At 37.6% G+C, this 16,868-nt stretch overlaps 1 protein-coding gene and 1 long non-coding RNA gene across 2 annotated transcripts in view; one reads left to right on the top strand and one right to left on the bottom strand.

Moving 5' to 3' along the window:
* Window positions 1-4,658, bottom strand: part of LOC137041855 (uncharacterized) — a 128,465-nt gene extending 123,807 nt beyond the window's left edge. Inside the window, exon 1 of the long non-coding RNA XR_010898161.1 lies at window positions 4,548-4,658. This is a non-coding gene — a long non-coding RNA (uncharacterized lncRNA). The remainder of the gene's footprint in view (window positions 1-4,547) is intronic.
* On the top strand, window positions 4,179-13,355 carry si:dkey-86e18.1 (uncharacterized protein LOC557342 homolog). Its single transcript, XM_067418528.1, has 5 exons — window positions 4,179-4,308; window positions 4,401-4,441; window positions 4,562-4,636; window positions 8,875-9,061; window positions 10,990-13,355. Exons 1-5 carry the CDS (start codon window positions 4,242-4,244, stop codon window positions 11,409-11,411), a joined length of 792 nt encoding a protein of 263 aa, XP_067274629.1. The 5' UTR covers window positions 4,179-4,241; the 3' UTR covers window positions 11,412-13,355.
* The last annotated feature ends 3,513 nt before the right edge of the window (window positions 13,356-16,868 follow it).

Genomic DNA, 16,868 nt, shown 5'->3' on the forward strand with positions numbered 1-16,868 from the left:
CTCTCACAGGGTTAAAGAGTCCACGCCAGCAGCAGCGTGCATTTCTTCAGGGCAGCTGCTAGAGTTATGACCTTTTTACAACTGGTTCCTTCATTCGTTTTCTCTGTCCAGGTATCTATCTGATTGCGAAATGACCAGGAATAGGCCTAAATGCCTTCCGAGATCACTCAAACAAACCAATTCAGATCACTCAAACAAACCAATTCAGAAGGTGTATGAAAGCATTACTGACGAAACCGGACAAATGTAAATGTATCTGGTTGTTTAAACCACATGTGTAAATTTTAGTATTGGCAAACGGTTAAAAAATAAACGTGTGACAGCATGTTATGGGCTATATGTTGTAGTCAGATAGATGATGGTGCTACTGCAACACTCATCGCTGCAAATGAGTAGACTAAAGCAAATAAGCCAACACAAATGGCCGTAAATTAAACTTAAAATAAGTCACAAAAATAAGTCACACAAAACACAATAATCTTTAATAACACTTAATGAGACTAAATTATCTTACCAGTGCTTTGGTCGCTCTCTCATATTGCGGTCTTTGAATTTGAAATGAGCTGCTGAATAAAATGCATTTTGAATCTTTTTCTTTTGTTGATGTGAACTCCATTAAATGAGCATATACCGCAGGAATTGAAGATCGCATTTATATTCATTTTGCGGAGGTGTAAGGTATAAGACAACCGGCATGTTCTTTGTTTATTTGTAAAAAAAAAAATAAAATAAAAAACCGGGCTCCAGTTGGACTCGGACTGAGAATGTTGATAAGCTGTTGGTTTTTACTAAGAAAAAAATTACTAAACTAGTAACTCAGGTTAAATTACTTTAATCTGATTACTGATGGATTACTCGTTACTGGAAAAAAGTAGACAGATTAGAGTAACGCGTTACTGGCATCACTGATCATCAGACATTACATTTAAAGTACAACAGAGTACAGAATACCATAAAAGTCCAAATTTATAGGGTACAACGGAGCTAAAGGCACCCTGTGCCCTGTGCAAAGGTGCCTTTGATTAGATTTTCCTCTAAACCACTTGTCTGACCATCACCAATTTAAAGGTGTCATGAACTGGCTTTTTTTTATACTGTTGTCTGAGGTCAAGTAATGTTTGTGTGGTTTTTGCATCTAAATTCATCATAAATAATAAGTAATAGGCTATTTTCTACACTGGTTTTAAGGCTGTCTTCTGAACGCTGGGTTTTGATGGGCGTGACTAGTAGGATTGGATAGGATTTGCATATTTAATGCTCTTCCGCTCCCCTTCTAAGTTCACACGAGGGAGGGAGTGATTTGAAAGCGGCAACCAGGATTCTCTCAGAGGGCTCGTTAACGTCTTTATCTAACAAACACAATTATTTATTTCTCATCCACCCGCGATTGATTGGAATATTATTTCTGTATTACATGGTCTGCACGATCTGTGGATATAAGCGTGAACACACACACACAAGTGCGTGCGTACCCAGAACAAGAAAATATTATTTCTGCCGACGGGCTTACGTTTTGATAGCCCGTCCGGAAAACAAACAGCTCCGGGACTACTAGTAGCCTACATATAAAAAAGATGTTTTACTCACATAAGTTTGTTGCACCATTCCTGTCGAATCAATATAGAAGGCACCACATTGTGTCTGCAAATTCAGCACCTGAGAGTCGACTTGTTTACAAACGATTCCGCAGTGAAATGAAGCGAACACACACATGTTCTTCCCCCTGTGAGCTGAAAATTCATTAAAAATAAATGTAGTATTACATTCCTAATATTAGGACCCAAAGGAAGCTTATGCAGCGACTGTTCTTCCACAATATCTTGCTATCTTCTGCATGTTTATTGCTTCTGGCTAGCGTGATCCGATGACTCGGTGGGCGGGGCTACTGAACTACATGTGCTTATCATTTTGTAGAGGCGGTGTTTCGCCACTAGATGATGTAAGTATATAGCACACGATCAGTTTCTGGGCCTGGTGTCTATAAAAGCTTTTCTTCTTTCTTCTTTTTGCTGCAAAAGAGGCGTGAACAACTGGCATTATTCAAATAACTCTGTACGCAGTTAGATATTCCTTCAACCAATCAGACCACAAGAGGCGTGATCAACTGGCAACGACCTATCACTTCTCTATCCGTTAAAGCCGCCAATAGCGCCCCAGGTGGATGAGCCAGTCTGTGACTGGTTCCCGCAAAAGTGTAACAGAAGCAGTAGAAATAAATGTACGGGTTTCCAGACTGAGTTGCCGGGCAAAATCAAATCTCCGGCAGATCAGGCTGGATTTACCCGGTCTACTAAACCACTAGATGGCACAAAAAACTTGCTGCAGCTCTTTCCATCTGCTTTTCAAGATGCACATGGAAATTTGACTGATCCTTGAAGTGATCATAGACAGCAGCGCAAAGTTTACTGTGCGCTGATCGCTGATTTGATCTAACATTTGACGCTTTTGAAATGTTGTAGCAAATGAAAATCACGCAATTACTGAGACAATTGTCTTCTTAATGATTTTCAATGGTTTATTTAAGGTAATTAAAACAACAGTAACTGCACACAATGTAAAAAGTGCACATAATGTAATATATGTAATAATGATCGGTGAGTTTATATTGTCAATGTTCTCATAATGTAAAAATTGTTATTACATTACATTACAAGACAAGATTTTATTATATTGAAAAAATTACTACATTATGAACATTTTATTATAATAATGTAATAGTTATTACATTATGTGCTGTTATTACATTATGAGTTACTTCAAACTGTTTTATCTATTTAAAAGTAATTTTGGGGTCAAAAGCACATCTGCTGTTGGGGGGAAAGGAATAATAAAACGCTGGCTGACTTTTCCATTTGTTGGCATGACATGGCTAGATTCAGATAGTAAATATATTAAGTTGGGTGTCCACCTTAGAGATAATCACCATATTTATAATGAAACCATCATACTTAAAAATATGATATTAATCATATCATGTAATAAAATATTTTTTATTGTTACTAATGTAAAGCTATAATAAATTATGTAATTTCCTTTATTGCTTTCAGAATCTTTACTTTTTAAAATCATTTTGTTTCTGTATTTTATTCATATATTTCTATATTATCAATGACAGTATATTAATTGAACAAAAATGCACTCTCTCATTTATCTAAAGGGTTAACGGCCCCCCTCACCACATCATACATTAATAAAAAATGTAAGAAAACTAAACCACAAAATCAGTAATTAAAATCTCCATAAATGCTCAATACAAAAAACAACAACGTAGTGAAAAGCACATAGTGATGGCCGATTTCAAAACACTGCTTCGTAAAGCTTCAGAGCTTTATGAATCAGCATATTAAATCAGCGGTTCGGATGATTCATTTTAATCTGAGGCTTTACGAAGAAGTGTTTTGAAATCACTATACAAGTCCTTATTTGGGGTTTTTTGCACACACAAACTATTCTCATCGCTTCATACAATTATTGTAGAACATGTAGTGAAATGAGCTTTGTAACGACGTATTTAGTGCCTTTTATGGGTCTCAAGAGAGGAAATGACATTGCTGCCAATGGAGGCCTTTCTGAGCCATCGGATTTCAACAAAAATATCTTAATTTGTGTTCCAAAGATGAACGGAGGTCGCACGGGTCTTGAAAGGCATGAGAGTGAGTAATTATTAATGACAGAATTTTCATTTTTGGGTGAACCAAACCTTTTGATTTCCTTTTGATTTCATGGGTGACTTTAATGTTGTATCAATTCACAGTTTCGTCAATAGATGTCACTCAAACGCAGCTTTTGGGAACCACCACATGTAAACCTACAGTAGCCTATGGGATATGGTACTCCATTTGAGGTTATATAACACATAGAAAAACTTATTTGAAATATTGTCACACTTTTTTACTCGAAATGGATATTTCTCCAGGTAGCCTATCGGTATATTTATTTTCAAAGTCAGTTTCTCGACTAAAATGAAAAGATTAACATCTTTCCAACAAAAAGCTACTAAGCAATCCCATCAATGCCTAGTAGTAGAAACGTTTAGTTTTCACAAAAGAGGATGCACAAAAACTCAATAACAGGATAATGTTTGTTGAAACTATCAAACACCACTTTCAGAGAAAACACACGTTTGTCTGTTTTGACTCAAAACCTTTACAAATGTGGGATTGGCGTAGTTTGAAACCGTGTCATGTGACCGTCTGACCACTCATGTCACGTGACTCCGTGTTGACGGAAAAGCTGCAGGAATGGCAAGAAACGAAGAGAAACAGTTTGGAAGATTGAATCGACTGTGGCTCCAAAAAGAGAGAGAAGGTATGGGACGGTTTATTTAACCAAATTTAATTCAACCAACGGAAATGTAATCGCTAATGTCCGTGTAAACATCCGTGTTTTTTTATTTCCAGAGGGTCGCATTAAAGATGTCAACGTGTCACGGCCAAAGCTTGTGAGAATGTGTTTCGTTGTAGCCTAATGCACCTCTTATAGTTCCAATGAGTCATAAATAACAACTTTACATTTGCATAAATAACAACTTTACATTTTTGATTTACCTTCTTACATGCAGGCAACGTTAAATTCGGTGGCAGCAGTGAAGAAGTGGATGCCGAGCATTAAGAAGGAGATAGAGTACTATCTTCAGGTACTGACACACACACACACACACACACACTCACTCACTCACTCACTCACTCACTCACTCACTCACTCACTCACTCACTCACACACACACACACACACACACACACACACACACACACACACACACACACACACACACACACACACACACACACACACACACACACCTTTATTAGCTTCCCATGTTCGTGTTCAACTACTTGAACTGCGCGAAAACAACCAATCACATGGCAGCTCATTGCATTTAGTCATGCTCACGACAGTCTCCCGAAGTTTAAAGTTAATGAGCATCAGAAATGGCAAGACACGTGATTTAAGCGATTTTGAACGGGTTGTTGGTACCAGATGAGCTGGTCTGCGTATTTCAGAAATAGCTGATCAACTGGTATTTTCACGTATAACCATTTCGGATTTACAGAGAATGGTCTGGAAAAAAAAAATCCAGTGAGTTGCAGGCTGGTGCTGGTGGTGTAATGCTGTGGGGGATATATTCTTGGCACCAACTGAGCATTGTTTACATGCCACAGCCTACCTAAGTATTGTATGCTGGCCATGTCCATCGCTTCTTGACCATAGTGCACCAATCTTCTGATGGCTACTTCCAGCAGGATAATGCACCATCACAGACCTCAAATCATCTCAAACTGGTTTATTGAACATCAAAATGAGTCCATTATCCTCAAATGACCTCCATAGTCACCAGATCTCAATACAGTAGAGCTCTTTTGAAATGTGGTGGAACGAGAGAGTCACATCACGGATGTTGTGCAGCCGACAAAACAAAGAAATGTTTCCAGAACCTTATTGAATTTATGCTATGAAGAATTAAGCAAGTTCTGAAGGCAAAAGGCAATCCAACTTGGTACTAGCAAGGTGTAAAAGCACTCCTAAAACACTCACTGGCCATTTTATTAGGTACACCTTGATAGAACCAGGTTGGATAGAACCCATTTTGCCTTCTGAACTGGTTCAACAAGGTGCTGGAAACATTCCTCATGCATTTATGCCATGCACTGGCTGCAAATTTGACCATATCTACATGCCTAAATACATTGAGTTGCTGCTGTGTGATTGGCTAATTATATATTTGCATTTAAAGAGCAATCAAACTAGCCTAGAAATCTAGACGCACCCTAGCGGCAGCAAATTTAATTTGCCCGCAAGTGTCGTCTAGGAACTCTCAATACCATTCTGAGCTGTATTCCTCAAAATCTGGACGGCCCAACCACACCGTGTATAGAGTCGGCGAGCGGGGCCATAATGACGATGGCCGAGTTGCGTTTGCGTGCTTCTAGTAAACACAGAAACTGGCGAACGGCGGCGGTCTTTCGAATCAGCTCTGACCGCGACTCTGGAAGACTTGGAGTTAAGCTTTTCTCTGAGAAAAGAACAAAGAACGGCACTGAAGTCATTCTTAAAAAGGGAAGATGTGTTCGTAGTTTAGCCGACCGGATACGGCGATTGTTTAATCAGTCAGCGAGCTCTGCTTCACCTTCGTTGCTCTGGTTGGTGAAGTGCTATCCTATCGCGTGCAGAGGGAGTTTGAAAGACAACCGTTTATCCTGCCCCTCGGATTGAGCCCTGTCTATGGTGAGGTTCCAGACCAAACATCTTGATGTGGGTCTGGCTTGTCAGGCTACAATCAAACAGGTGTACCTGATAAAATAGCAATTATTTATATATATATATATATATATAATATATATATATATATATATATATATATATATATATATATATATATATATATATATATATATAATATACACACACACACACAAATATATTTATAACTTGTTAACAATTGTAACATTTACAGAATGTGATTTATATGAAATAATAATAACAATTAAATAATTACCAATTATCCATTAATAATTAAAATATGATTGTAAATACTATTATCAGAATTAGAATTATTAGCAAGTATGTTTACACACACACGCTTCTTGGTGACAGAAGCTTCCAGTGCACAGTCAGAATGACAACAATTGAGTAAAAGAATATATAAATAGACAAATGTACAATATAAATATATGTTGTTCATATATGTTATATAATTTTACAATTACTATAATTAGCTTTCATAATTATGTATTTACTTAACTATGGAATCAAAAGATCATAATTTGTATATTAAGTAACAACACTTAACAAGCAAAATATGATAATACCCCTTAACTGCTTTAACTAGTCTAATCGGGTTTGCTGGTCTTCCATTCTGGTCAGATGGGTGTGTTGGCTGGTTTTAGAGGGTGTTGAGGCCCTTTTTAGCTCGTCAATCTGAGTTCTTAGACAATCTAAGACTGCATTTTCATCAGATATGAATATACCAGTTATGAATATCCATTTTGTGACCATTCATGTTTTTAAAGACCACCTATAGGATACAGATCCTCTATGGGTTTTGGTCTTCAGGCCTGGTCTCTCCTCTTTCCCTGGGAGCTCAACTATTTCCCTCTTCTCTCTGGGTTTTTTGTCAGAGGACTTTAATTTACCTCCTCTAGTCTTGTCTTTTTTCCTGATCTACTGTCTCAGTGTCACATGACTTCTTGGGGGGGCTGATTAGCCTCCCACATTGAGATAAGAGCCCCTTTCTTTCCTGTCACTTTAGAAAACATCCTGTAGCAGATCATTCGAATTCAGCTAGATTTCCTCTTTTAATTGTAGAGTGCCTGTCAAAAATTTGGACATGCTTGATGAGTTTTAATTATAAACCTTAAGTCAAAGTTAATATAAATAAGATAATTTGAGCATGTTTTTGTCTTGTTTCTAGTCAAAACATCTAAAAATTCTTATAAAAAGAAGTATTTACTAGTCTTGTTTGGGGAAAAATAACTCAAAATTAAGAGAGTTTTTGCTTAAAATAAGCAAAATAATCTGCAAATGGGGTAAGAAAAATAATCTTAATTCAAACAAGAGATTTTTTTTGTTTACCCCATTGGCAGATTATTTAGCTTAATTTAAGCAAAAACTCTTAATTTTGATTATTAATTCCCAAAAGAAGACAATACTTTTTATAGAAGCGTTAAATGTTTCTTAGTGTTAGAATTGTGTGATATTTTGACTAGAAACAAGACAAAATACTAAGTAATGTTGTTGTCAAATGTCAACAGAGCTCAAATGCACTGTGTTGCCAAGTCTGCGTTTTTTTCCGCGGGTTGTTTTCCATGTCCGCTTGTTGAAGTGACTATTATGTGATGTATATATATAGACCCATGAGTGCGAATTTTAGCAGGCAACCTTGCTAAAATAAGACACATTTTACCCCCCAAACACCATTTTTTTTCCCCCCGGAGAACCCCTCGAGAAGGTATTGTTTTGGGCTAGTAGTTGGCGGGTTTGCGGGCAACCCTGTCTGCACCGCGTTGGAATAAACAATCTTTGCCGGTGTTGTAAAAAAATAAAAGAATTTAATGATACACAACATGATCATCATTTTTGAGAGAAATTGTGAAGCTGAATGCATATACAAACAAGCTCTCCGTTCAGAATTCGAACAAATATAATCCATGCCCCTTTGATGACGTGCATTATTACGTTACTGTTGTTCATCTGTCCATCATCGTCTAAAGCCCGCCCTGATGATTTCATTGGTCCGGAAGGTTTCTGTTCGGGGATAATCACTCCTCTATGGATCAAGTCCAGACCGAACCGCCCGACCTAAAAAATTTGTGGGCGGGGCTAAGTTAGGCTGGCATCCAGGCTAAGCAAACCATGAAATAGTTGTGAAATAGATAGTGCTAAAAAAGGAAAGCAATTATCAATGATGCAAGCAGAATTCAATTCAAAAGAGTGACATTTGATATATGTTCCTTAACTGTGTAATGTTATTACACTGAACTGAATTGTTATGTATATGTCAATATTTGACATCTAGATGCGTGTAGTGATTAACAACATGATGATTGGTGCACAGAGCGCCCTGTAATCATAAGACCATATCTTTACCTCTTGGGTCTGTGCATGATCATTATCAAAAACTGAGGTTGTCAGCCCCTCTCATGCTCATCTTGCACCATGAGAATGCTAGGTCTGCAAGGTCAGTCACAAATTTGGGTTAGAGAAGACCATGATCCATTGATTTGTTGATAACTAATAACAGCCGCAAACTCAATTCTTAGACTTAATGCAAAAACACAGTTTAAAAAAGTAATAGTATTTAATAAAAAATAAATTAATCATGCTTCATATTAGTATCTGTGCAACCCATTGAATCTTTGCATTTGTATTTTGCAGCAGTCGCAGTTATCGCACTACCCAGAGAGGAAGATAGACGAATTCCGTCTGCATATCGAAGAACTCGAGAGAGAATACAAACACTACCTGAAGAAACTGCGCTCCCTAGACCCTACCTGCAAACACAAGCCTTGGGAACCTCGAGCATACACCAAGAGGAGACAGGAGCCAGGTCATCAAAACACCTGTCAGTTTATGCTTTTAAATTACTAGTCTTGTGAAACAGACTTATTTCAACAAAATAAGACAAATAGACAATAATACAATAAAAGACTTAGACTTAAAAGACTTAATAAAAGGGCTACATTTAACAGGGCAAATTAGCACCATAGTGCAATTTCAAAAATGTGCAGATGGGAGTGGAAAATTCTGCATGTGATCTACAGCTGACAAGCATATTAAAGAACACAGATGCAGCTGGATCATTTCCATAATGAACAGCGCAATCTACCAATAGCAGCGTAAATTATCGTCTGGTTTAAGACATCATTTTTTGGGGGGGCGTAAAATAATAGTCCAAATTGCAGTAAACTGACTAATGCAAACCTTAGTAAATATTTCTTTGATGGATTTGAATATTCTCCTCCCATAAATTTTGCGTCTGAAAGGAAATTCATATGCAATAATGTCAGCCACAAAAAATAACTCCATCCACACCTTTTAAACGCACATTTTCACTGTGTGTCTTTATTAAAACCTGAAAGTAGTTTTTTAACACCAAAAGAGAGTTTGCACTGGCCCAAGCTTTAAGTAAATCTGGCTCTTAATGTGATTTTACTGATCAGACAGCTATCTGATTTACTAAAACTTTAATTTACACTTGGCCTAATTAATGACTCTACAAGGTAAATATAAATCCGATCTTCAATTCAATATAAATGCAAATCTTCAATTGTTAGGCTAAGTAAGTAATTACCTAGCTACTAAATCTTCAATGGTGTAATTTGATCAGTTTACTAATTAGTCACCAGTGTTGCCAAGTCTGTGGGTTTCCTACGAAATTGGGCTACTTTTACATGCACAGTTTGGCCAAAAAGGAAAATTACCCAATGATTTACTCACCCTCAAACCAGTTGTATATGAATTTCTTCTTTCAGATGAATAGAAACGGAGTTCTATAAAAAAAAAAGAGATGGCCTTCTAATGTCATATACACCTAGGATGGCTTGAGGGTGAGTAAATTCTTCATTTTTGTGTAAACTATCCGAACTATAAGTTGTTGCCGCTCCTCTTCCATTTTAACTGAAGTGGTTTGAGTGATCAGATTTAAATCCTTCTCGAAAGCGTTTACACGTGGTCTTTTCACGATCTGAGAGCGATGAAGTGACCGGGTGTAAATAAGCCCATAATATCAGACCACATATGCTTCTGTTTGATCTGATATCTGGACCTCTGCTGAAAAAAAAAAAATATTGCAATAAAGAAATATTCTGGGTTCAATACAACTTAAAGGGATAGTTCACCCAAAAATGAAAATTCTGTCATAATTTAGTCACCCTCAAATTGTTCCAAACCTATATGAATTTATTTTTGCTACTGAACCAAAATGAAGATATTTGGAGGGATTTTTGTAACCAAGCAGATCTCGGCAGCCATTGACTACCATAGTGTTTTTTTTTTCTCTCCCTAAAACAAGAACATACTGATTTAGAACATGCTAATATTCGGATAACGTAAACACATTTCTCTGATTGCCATAAACAGATTAAGCTAATATTATGGTTTATCGAAATCTGAATGAGAAAGCTGGTATATGCATGTATTAATCAGAAATAATGTCAAAACAAAGGCGTTCTGGGTGATACGTTATAGACAGTAGTGAAAAATCTATGAAAGCTATGAAAAAAGTGAGTATAAATTTAAAGAAATATATTGACCTACATTTTGCTGTTTGTAAAATAATTGTGTGCTCTTAAATGATAAAAATAAAGATAAGAGTGTCTTCAATATTTTCACAAGACAATAGCAGGAAAACAAAATCATGTCTTGTTTATTTGGAATATGCTTATTATTTTGCACAAAGGAATATTTCAGTAGCTGTAGCTCATGTAAATGTGGAGAAAATGAGGTGCATGTGTAAATGTAGTCATTATTCTCTTCTTTTATTTTTCTTAGCCAAAAAGCTGTGCCTCTACAGCCCAAGCGACCACAGCAGAGGAGAAGAGGATACCAACCCCGAGGCAGCAGGAAACCACACATCTCTCACTGATGTACAAGAATTTCCCACCCCATCAGGTCCTGTTACCACCCATACCTCTGATCCCCCGGACCAGGACCTCCCGCTGTGCTTTGATAAGTCCCGGCTCGCAGTCGCATTGGCTGGTTCACGCGTGGCTCTCGCAGGGCAGCAGCAGGACACTGGTACACTGACACGAATGTTGCTCACTGGCCTTCCCAACCTCTGCAGCCTCCCGCTAGCACAGGCAGAAGCAAAGGAAGGAGCACGGCAGCCTTCTAATGCTGAAACAGCCCAGAGAAAAAACGAACATTTACTGGGACTCGGCTGCTACTCGTCGTCCTCTGACGAGGAAACATAGCAGACTGAAATGCAAATTTCATCACGCTCATTTTTTTATTTTTGCTGAGACATTTAACATTTGATATTTATAATTCCATTTAAACATTTTCAGATTTGGTGCATGAAAGTGAAACTTGAAAGTAAATAGTTTTCAAATGAAGCCTGAAAGCTGTAAATCACCTGTGTTCATACTTTTTGCTTTAACCTAGTAAATTCCAGCTCTGAATTTGTTAAGCAGTGTTCAGAATCTCACGAAGATAAAGGAAATGTTTGAGGTGTGGTTAGAGTAGAGTTCTGAATGGGAAATTATTTAATGTCATAAACAGAATGTAAGAAGTGTTTACTTTTACATAAGTGTATCTATGGAGTACATCGCTTTCGGTGTCTGTATGGTTTCAATTTCAACCACAAGATTTCTTTTTTATAGCTCAATGCCAAAGGAGACCTTTTAAGTTACACAACAAACATTTTAATCTAGTTTTTTTTTTTTTTTTCACAAAATCCATCATTGTCTGGGGCCTCATTTACAGTATTGTTCAAAATAATAGCAGTACAATGTGACTAACCAGAATAATCAAGGTTTTTAGTATATTTTTTATTGCTACGTGGCAAACAAGTTACCAGTAGGTTCAGTAGATTCTCAGAAAACAAATGAGACCCAGCATTCATGATATGCACGCTCTTAAGGCTGTGCAATTGGGCAATTAGTTGAAAGGGGTGTGTTCAAAAAAAATAGCAGTGTCTACCTTTGACTGTACAAACTCAAAACTATTTTGTACAAACATTTTTTTTTTTTCTGGGATTTAGCAATCCTGTGAATCACTAAACTAATATTTAGTTGTATGACCACAGTTTTTTAAAACTGCTTGACATCTGTGTGGCATGGAGTCAACCAACTTGTGGCACCTCTCAGCTGTTATTCCACTCCATGATTCTTTAACAACATTCCACAATTCATTCACATTTCTTGGTTTTGCTTCAGAAACAGCATTTTTGATATCACCCCACAAGTTCTCAATTGGATTAAGGTCTGGAGATTGGGCTGGCCACTCCATAACATTAATTTTGTTGGTTTGGAACCAAGACTTTGCCCGTTTACTAGTGTGTTTTGGGTCATTGTCTTGTTGAAACAACCATTTCAAGGGCATGTCCTCTTCAGCATAGGGCAACATGACCTCTTCAAGTATTTTAACATATGCAAACTGATCCATGATCCCTGGTATGCGATAAATAGGCCCAACACCATAGTAGGAGAAACATGCCCATATCATGATGCTTGCACCTCCATGCTTGAACATTACTGTGGCTTGAATTCAGAGTTTGGGGGTCGTCTCACAAACTGCCTGTGGCCCTTGGACCCAAAAAGAACAATTTTACTCTCATCAGTCCACAAAATGTTCCTCCATTTCTCTTTAGGCCAGTTGATGTGTTCTTTGGCAAATTGTAACCTCTTCTGCACATGCCTTTTTTTTAACAGAGGGACTTTGCGGGGGATTCTTGAAAATAGATTAGCTTCACACAGACGTCTTCTAACTGTCACAGTACTTACAGGTAACTCCAGACTGTCTTTGATCATCCTGGAGGTGATCATTGGCTGAGCCTTTGCCATTCTGGTTATTCTTCTATCCATTTTGATGGTTGTCTTCCGTTTTCTTCCACGTCTCTCTGGTTTTGCTCTCCATTTTAAGGCATTGGAGATCATTTTAGCTGAACAGCCTATCATTTTTTGCACCTCTTTATAGGTTTTCCCCTCTCTAATCAACTTTTTAATCAAAGTACGCTGTTCTTCTGAACAATGTCTTGAACGACCCATTTTCCTCAGCTTTCAAATGCATGTTCAACAAGTGTTGGCTTCATCCTTAAATAGGGGCCACCTGATTCACACCTGTTTCTTCACAAAATTGATGACCTCAGTGACTGAATGCCCCACTGCTATTTTTTTGAACACACCCCTTTCAACTAATTCAACTAATTGCCCAATTGCACAGCCTTAAGAGCGTGCATGTCATGAATGCTGGGTCTCATTTGTTTTCTGAGAATCTACTGAACCTACAGGTAACTTGTTTGCCACGTAGCAATAAAAAAATATACAAGAAACCTTGATTATTCTGGTTAGTCACATTGTACTGCTATTATTTTGAACAATACTGTATAACCGTTGCGCCAGCACAAAACAAGCCCTGGAAGCGATGCATAAGTTGTGATTTATAAAAGCAAACTTGACGGCAGGGATGGGCAGTGTTTCAGATACATGTTTTAAATTATGTATTTGAAATACAAAATACTGTTTTAAAATAAAATACCTTTGGGATTTTTTTTTATGTAATTTGAATTTAAATACATTTAAGAAATACGTCTAGAAATCTAGACGCACCCTAGCAGCAGCAAATCTAATTTGCCGCGAGTGTTGTCTAGCAACTCTCAATTCACTTCTGAGCTGTAAACGCCAAACTCTGGTCGGGCCAATCACATTGTGTATAGAGTCGGTGGGCGGGGCTTAACATAATGACGGCAGAGTTGGGCTTGCGTGCTTCTTGTAAACACAGAAACTGGCGAACGGTGGTCTTTCGAATCAGCTTTGACCGCGACTCTGGAAGACTTGGAGTTAAGATTTTCTCTGAAAAAAGAACAAAGAACGGCACTGAAGTCATTCTTAAAAAGGGAAGATGTGTTCTGAGTTTTGCTGACCGGATACGGCAAAAGTTTTATCTGTCAACGAGCTCTGCTTCACCTTCGTTGCTCTGGTTGGTTGTAGCGCTATCCAATTGCGTGCAGAGGGAGTTTGTAAGACAATCGTTTATCCCGCCCCTCAGATTGAGCCCTGTCAATGGTGAGTTTCCAGACCAAACATCTTGATGTGGGTCTGGCTTGTCAGGCTGAGTTCAGACCATAGACTGTAAAAAAATACCAGACCAGACACGCCCCTCCCCCCAACCCTCCAACATTCATTTACGTGAGCCGCAGCTATTTTTCTCAGTCTATGTATACAACCCAGCCTTGGATCGGCAACTGTACAAAATTGTTCGAATTAGGTGAGGATGTCAATGTCCATTCTGCTTGTTGATTAATGTAGCTTGTCATGTGTTTGAAGTCTTAACGTTACTGCTTGTTAGGGATAGGTAATATCATATGACAATACATTGTAGATTCGTAGCAATGATATGTGAATCGATGGAACTTTTTCTAAATCATTTACATAGATATAGTCTATCGGGTTAAGCACATATATCTGTGCAGCTTTTAGTGGGCAGGAAAAATTGGAATGTTGGTGTGGAAATAGAAGCAAGGGTGAATGAGTTATTGATGTAATTTGTGTTATTATAACTGCCGCGAAAGGAAATTCAAATTCACACTTGCACATTGGCAGGCAGTTCATTTGTGTGCGCGTTCCGGGAGTGGAACGCTGATAAAAAGGGTCTATACTTTTGGCTTAAAGGCCTTTTTAACGTGGCAAGCAGTGGAATCAGCACGCGGTGGAATTGCCGCTTTCTCTTTAGCTGTTTTTTTCTTTGTCATTCAGAATAGGCCCAGATAGATTTCAGCCTAATAGGGATACCTGCACTGAATTGCCAATTTCACATGTATTTGGTGTATTTTCTAAATACAAAATACTGTATTTGTATTTAAATAAAAACAATTCACACAGTATTTGTATTTAAATACATGTTTCCTCAAAGTATTTTGTATTTGTATTTTAAATACATGTACATGTATTTATGCCCATCTCTGCTTGATGGGAAAATTTGCGCAACTTTACAAAAACTCTGACCCATGTGTACAAACATTTTGGAGACAGAGCAGTTTGGTGAGACTGATGGTGATCTGAGGGACTGACATGATTGGAAACCACTTTAAATCATCATATCATAAATACAGTGCATGTTCACAATAAGATTAAATACATACAACTCTTTTACATCTGATATTCATATTAGCTTAAAAAATGCCATTCTCATTAATAGAGTCAAGAACTTAAAGGTGTCATGAACTGGCTTTTTTGTTTTATTTTATACTGTTGTCAACTAATGACGTTTGTGTGGTTTTTACCTTTAAAAACATAACTAATGAGTAATAGGCTATTTTCTACACTGGCTTTGAGGCTCTTTCAAAAACGCTGGGTTCTGATGGGTGTGACTCACTGGAGACTTGGAAGTAAACGCCCACGGCTAGAATTGGATAAGATTTGCATATTTAATGAGCTTCAGCTCCTGTCATATCTATGCCCCTGTCAGTTAGTTCATATGAGGGAGGTTTTTTTTTTTTTTTATAAAGTGGCAACTGGAATGATTCAAGTATGTCTTTATCAAACAAACCCAATGATTTATTTCTTATCCACCCACGACTGATTGGACTATTGTTTTTGTATTACATAGCCCACACGATTTTTCGATATAAGCGCGAACCGCGCGCACACATACACGTGCGCGAGCGCACCCTTCAAATGTCACCTCAAGAAAGAGAAAATAGCAGAACAAGAAAGGAATATTACGAGATTCTTCAGCCTGCCGACGGGCTTCAGTTTTGGTAGCTTTGCGTGCCCTGGCCCATACATGTCTGAGTCCAGCATGCTAAAGGAATGCTCTGTTACACACGTATACATAAGCAAAACTATAACAATGAAATACTATTACATATAAAAAAAACACGTTTGACTCACATAAGTGTGTTGCACCATTCCTCCTGTCGGATCTAATATAGAAAAATAGCATTAAGAGATTTGTTTATAAACGATCCTGCGGTGAAATGAAGTGAACATGTCTTCCCCACATCAGCTGGAACATCATTAGAAATAGAAGTTCAACCCCTCATTCCTAATTTTAGGATCAGAAGGAAGCTTATGCAGCGACTGTGTTCTTCCACAACCAGGAAAAGCGCAACATCTTCCTGTATTTTTTGGCATGTTTATTGCTGCTGGCTAGCGTGATCCGAACGGCTCCATGAGTTGGTGGGTGGTGCTACTGAATTACACGTGCTTATTATTCTGTAGAGGCAGTGTTTCGTCAGTCGATGACATCAAGATGCGAACACGATCGTTTTCTGGGCCTGGTGTCTATAAAAGCTTTTCTTTGACTAACAAGGAAGTTTTCAGCTCTGAAATTTACAGGATATTCTTATATTACCATGACCTTTTATATATCAAAAGCTCAAGGGAAAGTTGATTTCTCAATTCATCACCCCTTTAAATTACATAAAATTATTATCCAGAAGTTACAATCTTTTTAATATTCTAATAAATAGAAATATTTGTAGTAGATGCAATGCTTTTGAACACTTCCAGTGGCATTATATGTTTGAATGTTTTAACTACAGCGAGGATTGCTTGCCGTATGGTCTGAGAAAATATTTGTATCCATATTTGCATGTACCCATTAAAAATATAAAGCAATTAAAAATACTATTTGAACAATGAAAAAAAAAAAAAAAAAACCTTGATCTGAAGAACTGATAATGAAGTGCTTACTCATTAAAACACCAT

The sequence above is a fragment of the Pseudorasbora parva genome, chromosome 15 (genome assembly GCF_024679245.1).
Source record: "Pseudorasbora parva isolate DD20220531a chromosome 15, ASM2467924v1, whole genome shotgun sequence".
NCBI lineage: Eukaryota > Metazoa > Chordata > Actinopteri > Cypriniformes > Gobionidae > Pseudorasbora > Pseudorasbora parva.

Bases quoted from the DNA above. Each gene is read 5' to 3' on its own strand.
- si:dkey-86e18.1 (XM_067418528.1), top strand. From the start codon at position 4,242: ATGGCAAGAAACGAAGAGAAACAGTTTGGAAGATTGAATCGACTGTGG. The intron at 4,309-4,400 runs GTATGGGACGGT...TTTTATTTCCAG, and splicing joins GCTCCAAAAAGAGAGAGAAG to AGGGTCGCATTAAAGATGTC. The intron at 9,062-10,989 runs GTCAGTTTATGC...TATTTTTCTTAG, and splicing joins GCCAGGTCATCAAAACACCT to CCAAAAAGCTGTGCCTCTAC.